A 6590-nucleotide genomic window follows, 5' to 3' on the forward strand; every position below is an offset into this window, starting at 1 on the left:
CAGACAAGATTATTCCAGGGTAAACTTATGTCACATGCTGCAATATCTTATGCCAGTTTTGTTCTGCATAATAACCACCAAACCCCCCATGTATCAAGACAAAATTGGAACATTTCCAGGGCAAACATCTTACTGGAAAACAATAGGAATGTTTCTTTGATTCATCCAGTGCAGTTGATTGCCCCAGAATTGCATCACTTTTGCCCACTTACCGCCATAATAGCGCTTTGTAATATTTATTTTTTCCAAAATATAGAATGAACATATTTTCAACGCAAATTACAAAATTGATGCAAAATACCTTAATATACTGAAAGAGAGTGGCATTTAATATACTGCAAATTGGTTCCCAGTGCTGGAGCAGAGTTTAGCTTCACAGCACATTGATTAGGGGCTGTTACCTTCATGTTCTGTTTAAAACAGCGCACCCGCTTTTTTTCTTGTACACGTTATTTTTTGGCTCCGGGGACCCACAGTTCCCGAGAGACTTACTGGCAAAGGTACCGCTAGTACTTACCTGGTCTTTTCATCCACTGCATCATGTCGGCTAATTGAAAGCCACAACTGATGTTGATGCGTCTTTCAAGTGGCCCATTATGTGGAGAGATTTAAAACACCATTTAGTTTGGCCTGGAGGTCACACAACGTGCTACTTTTACCCGTAAGTATCTCGGGAACCAAGGGATCCCCAGAGCTGAAAATAGCATGTGTTAGCCTCAGGAACCCCCTGGTTTCCATCGTGGTAAAAAAAGGAGGTAGAAAAAAAAGTGAGCCGGGGGAACCGCTGCATTAACATCAGTAGCACATTCATTTCTGAAGCTTGATACAGTATATAGCCCTCTACCTGTGCCATAATTACAACACCAAAAACCCAGTCATTATCATTAAAATCATGTTAAACATGACTGAATTTGTTTTTGTGGCAGATCTAAATCATTGCTCTTGGACACAGTATATGTAATCTATAGTCTATCCCTCAAACCAGCCCCCGCACCCTAACATTTTGCACTTAAAAATAGGTACCATTGCTGTTCCTCTACTTGAGCTGGATGCAGACTCTTCCAATCAATCCCTATGGAGCTCCCTTAAGTAATGCAGCTTACCACACACAAAACACTTTCTGTCTAATAGGTACAGCAGGTCTTACAGAACCTCAAAACCTGCAGTGTATCTGCGAAACAGTTCCAGTTGGAGAGTATGTTAAACACTTTACTGCATTGTGTTACCGGCTCCTCTGGCATGGAAGGTATTACAAACTTTGCAGAAGTTGAAGGAAGTCATGAAGGTGTCAAGATAAACATCTTCACCAACATCTTCGCATATTTTTACTTTAAAAGCCGGCGCTTGGTCAGACTTTCAGTTTTCAGTGTGGTCTGTAACATGAGACCTGTTTGCGAGGATGGTTCTTGCTCATCGTATAGGCGAGATGTAGCGGAGGTAGAGCGTCCAATGTGGTCACCATGGCAGCAGCAAAGCCCAAAGCAACGATGCACTCTGTGGCTTCCAATGTATACACTGATGTCCAGCCCTCAAAGCACTGGGACCGCACACTGCTATGATTCACCACTCGCAAACTTGGCCATGTGTTCTCTGCCTCAGAAACATCAAGCAATACATATCACCTTCTACCATGCACATCTACAGTATGGTTAATCTGCAGTATCTTCTAAATATATGCTGCAGTAATAAATACAGTAACATTTCAGAGAAACTTTTGCCACCGTGAATACATGAGAGGAGGAAAACACACATCAAAAAAGATTTGTATACAGTGAGAACCACCTGCAAAGTGCTATATACAGACACGCTTTAGATAAACATAGGCTTACTTACCTATACATTCAAAACTGTATTTATGCATATCCGTACACATACACACACATATATTACTATGCATATATACAAACGTCCGCACTTATTGTAAATACGTTATCTTAGATATGGAAACTAACACACACTTTAGATAAACATAGACGTAGTTACATATATATATATATATATATATATATATATATATATGCAAATATAGCTGTATGCATATTTGCTTTCCTGTGGAGGGTTTTTGTCACTTTTTTTACTCACCATAACTTAACTCAGTATATATATATATATAGATATATATATATATATCTATATATATATATATATATATCTATATATATATATATACATATATAGATATATATATACACACATATATATATACACTATGTTTATGCCCAGAGATACAACTTGTGTATACATACATATGCAAACTCAAACATTATGTACACTTATTGTAAATAAACTTGCACAAATGCACCCTCTCCTGCAAACTTATAAACACCATTAAAAGGTACACACCACACGCTAACATAAATATTACAGGCATGCATATACAAATCCCTCTGGTAGAGAAGGGGTCAAATTAAGCTAATACGTGAACTTCCATGCAAGAGCAATGTACAGATGTACAGTAGCAGATGTAATTGCACTCGTCAATGCAGAATAATGTGCGGAAAAATGCGTTAACACACAAGTGCGTTAAGGAGATTGCGCTTACATTACCATTAATTCAATGGTGCATGCGTTAACGTGACGTTAAATATTGTGTTAGCGTTAACACAACGCCTCATGTTAATGGGTGCAATAAAGTCTGCTACATCTGTATGTAAACACCAGGCTACAGTCGGCTTGGTCCATTATATCTCTCCTCATCAAGCATCATCTCTAACTCACAGCTCTTACATAAGAAAGAAATGGAGGAAATAAATGACAGCAAGTCATGGATTCAACTTTACCAGAAGTTACTACAACAGGAGCACTTATTGCAGCAGTGAAAATATCATCATAATACAATAGCGGGCTGTGTTATCATCAAGTAAAGTGGACCTAAATTGTGACAGCCCTTGAGATTGACATTTTCAGTGTAGAAAATGGTACAAAGCAAAATGATCTGCTTTATTCCATAGAATTTCACTACACTATATCACTGGGATTTCAGAAAATTTAACATCTCTGGGAATAAATCTAAAGTAACATTTTTACTAGTGCAATATGTAGTACTATGCATATCATCACATAGATTGACACTCCAGTTGTAGAGGGATTCAACATTTTTGACATATACAATTGAAGTTAGTAGTTACAATGTGATTCTTATTGTGTTTCACTTCTAACAGTTGAGGTACCATTAGGTAATATCAACTATTAACATACCGTATGCGATGGTCACCTAATCCAACCTGAGTGAATCCTTTAGGTAACAAGTTATCATTAGAGTGTATGTGGCCACAAACCTTGCCATTTGTGCAAATTGCCTCTTTTAGTTTTTTTTAACTGCTTAAATGTGTCAATATCAAATATCTGATGGTAACCAAAATCCAGCAGTGCCTGCATTTTTCCCCACATGTGATGATGCTCTGGAGCTTCTGAGTGACAAGTGCTGTTATCACATAGCTTGTGAAAAACAGGTACTGTATCAGGTGCAATATATACTTTATATAACCCATACAGCCCAGTTTTCAGTGGTGTTGTTGCAATAAACAGTACGTGTTCATTTTGATTACAATAAGGCACCAACGAGTAGGATCCATCTGGCCAAACAGATTGAGAAAATAAAGACATTTTGTTGTATTTATAACACATGGCAAGTCTCCGTATGGAAATGAAAACACTTGGGGCAAACTTTTCTCCTGTTTGCTGTGTATCTTTAATAGAAGATGTAATGGCTCACATACACATCTCTCTTATGCAGAAAACAAGAGAATAATGTCCCTTTCACAGGTGGTTATAACGTATACATTCGCTGTGGAATTGGTTTTCCGCCAGGCAATATAACCCTATGGTAATTAATTACAATCCTGAGTATACCAATGCATTAAAAAGCAGGGATCACACTTGCTATGGATACTGCACAACTCTTTCTGCAGGGGGATACAAGTTTGGGGGGCAGACTGAAGCCTCTATATTTGCTTTTGTGTGATGGAATACAACATATTTAATAACCTAATAAAAAAAACGAAGTCATAAAACTGTCACAACTGCAATTTTACGAGCATACAAAATCTTTTTTTTTTTTTTAAACCAAAACAAAAATCCAACTTCTTGTTGTATTTGCAGGGTGGTAACTAACCTCTTGTGGTCCTATAACTCGTTATAGAGAAGGACCACATCTAAGATGCCTTAAATGTGATTTTATAAAATCCTAAAGGACTGTAATAAGAGTAAAGCCACTCAAGAGTTCCCATATCTCAATACATTCATATGTGTGATGTTGTCACCATAACCTGTATAATCATATCCCCGTGAGGAAACCAAGGAGGGACAGTGTGCATGGTACCAAATCTACTGTATGCCCCATCAATGCATCTAATCTGGGGTGTCAATGACAGCAAGGTTAAGCCAGGAGCTCTCCATCACTCAGAGGCTCTCCAAAGCCATGTCCTGCTTACCTTAGGATCCATGTGCAGCCCTGGGCTGTCAGTCTTGGAACAGCAGGACAGACGGGGGTAAAGCCCCCTGCATCCCTCTCCACCCCACCCCAGATCCAGGGTCTGCATCTTCCTATGCCTCTTCTTCACACGTCTTGGGGGGTTCCCATTCAGGCACCTTCTCCTCCTAGCACCAGCTTCACTCTTCTCCCCAAATTTAGCTTCACTCTCAAGAACGAGCAGCGCAATCCCCCAAACCAGCAGCCACTGCAACAGCAGCATCTTCTTCATTGCTACAACCTCTCCACAGTCCACACCGCAAAAAAAGTATATATAGATATATATATCTATATATACTGACAACAACTATCACTTCACTGAAAACTCCCCTATACAATTAATGATGCCCAACAAACTTTTTAAAAAAATGCTGTAAACAAACAAAAAAAAAAAGGAAAAAAAAAAGTACTCAAAGAGTTTGCAAAACAGTAAAGGTAGGTGGAGTATTATTCTGGGGATGACAGTGAGTGGTTCAGGTGAGGCTGGAATGTGCTGTGTGTCATCTGCTGCAGGGAGCTGCTCTGTGGTGGTGAACCAGGTGCAGGGGATGCTGGCACAGCGCTGGGATCGCTCTCCCTGTACTAATCCTGCCTGCTGATGCTGCTGCCTGTGGCTGCTGCTTGTGCTGCTGCTGCTGTTGCATCTCCGCAGGGCTCTCATGTTTCGCTCTTCTTTTTGCTTCTTTTTAACCGGAGCGCGGGGAGGTGCTGCCACCCCGCGCCCCTTGACGTCACTGTCCGCTGCACACACACACACACGCACACGCACACGCACACACGCACTGACATGGCTGGCAGGCGGTGGCGGGTGTGGACTGCATGTGTGTGATTGTCAGGATGTTGGGAGAGCTTGGATGGCGCGAGACAGGGAGGCGTCGGCACGCGCCAGGCAGCCTGAGGTGCACCGTGTATCCTGTGTGGGGATGGGGTGGCAGCGGGATACTGTACTTAGGCAGTGAGGTGTGAATGATTTGCTTGCATTGCTTATATGTCAGGCTGGGCAACATGTTAAAGCGGTTATTATTTAGACATAGGGCCAGAGTGAGGGACATCTGCCAAGCATTGCAGGCACCTCTGGCATGCAATGGGAGGTGTGCTCAAGTCTGATAGCAGCACCTTAAGGACAACAATACAGTATCACGCTGTCACAGGAGACCAGGTTATTTACACCTTTTTACCAGGGTCATTCATTGAGCAAAACAATGTAATGAAATAAATTTTAATTTATTTGGCATAAATTCGCTTACACACAGTGATACACAAAATACAGACAAAACGACACTTTGGGACTGGGGTCGAAAACTAGACTTTTCCTAGGTGCAGGAAACTCTATGAGAGAGTTTTACCCTGACCGGGATTTAGCCCGGAATCTCCTGGAAACCAAATCGGTATAAAATTCCATACGCCACCGCTACGTTCTGTTCTGAAAACATGGTCCCTCCTGACCGCGAATCAGCCCAAATCTCCTGGAACTCAAATTGGCATAAAATTCCAGTCACGTCCACTACGATTGTTTCTGAGAACCTGGCCCCAAAAGCGGGTTTTAGACTCAGGCGGGCAGGCTTTTCAGGCTTGAAATCGAAGCCGGTTGCTCTGCTATTCGCACAGAAGCAACTTTGAATAGCCCGCCCGCGCCCTTACTATCGGAGACCATCAATCTGATTGACTCACAGATTCTTATTGTATTCTGAGTTTCATTCACAAAACTCAGCAGCCAATTAACGCGTGAGAAAATTCGCAAGCAACCAATCAGAGCCAAGCCAGCTAGAAAAGCCGGGTCAGCGGGAAATCCGAAATATCTAAGAGACATGCGCAAGCCTGCCACCTCTTTCCCTAGCTATCTCAATACCACCCGCTGGGGAAGGCTCCACAAGGTCTGGCAGAGCAAGTGGCAGCCCAGAGGACTGTCATTGATCTTCAGATCTGGTACTCTCCCTTTCCCCGCTGAACAAATGCTATTCACACCTCTAGGCATCCTCTGGCTGCTTTGAACTCCGATGTCCAGCAGACTTACTGTACCAGCACCTATGGGTTACCTCGGGCAGCCTGTTTGGACATCAGTTCCGAATGTAAAAAGCACATTTAATTATTAAAGTATATAAAGTACTACACTTTTGAG

At 41.6% G+C, this 6590-nt stretch overlaps 1 protein-coding gene across 4 annotated transcripts in view; it reads right to left on the bottom strand.

Annotated features, from left to right (window-relative positions):
• Positions 1-5126, bottom strand: part of HHIP (hedgehog interacting protein) — a 133627-nt gene extending 128501 nt beyond the window's left edge. For all 4 annotated transcript variants that reach the window (XM_075614335.1, XM_075614319.1, XM_075614327.1 and 1 more), the window contains exon 1: positions 4434-5126. In XM_075614335.1, the coding sequence (XP_075470450.1) occupies positions 4434-4703 (270 nt within the window). In that variant the 5' untranslated portion in view covers positions 4704-5126. The remainder of the gene's footprint in view (positions 1-4433) is intronic.
• Between the last annotated feature and the right edge of the window lie 1464 nt (positions 5127-6590).

Source organism: Ascaphus truei, chromosome 1, assembly GCF_040206685.1.
Source record: "Ascaphus truei isolate aAscTru1 chromosome 1, aAscTru1.hap1, whole genome shotgun sequence".
In the NCBI taxonomy this organism is placed as follows: domain Eukaryota; kingdom Metazoa; phylum Chordata; class Amphibia; order Anura; family Ascaphidae; genus Ascaphus; species Ascaphus truei.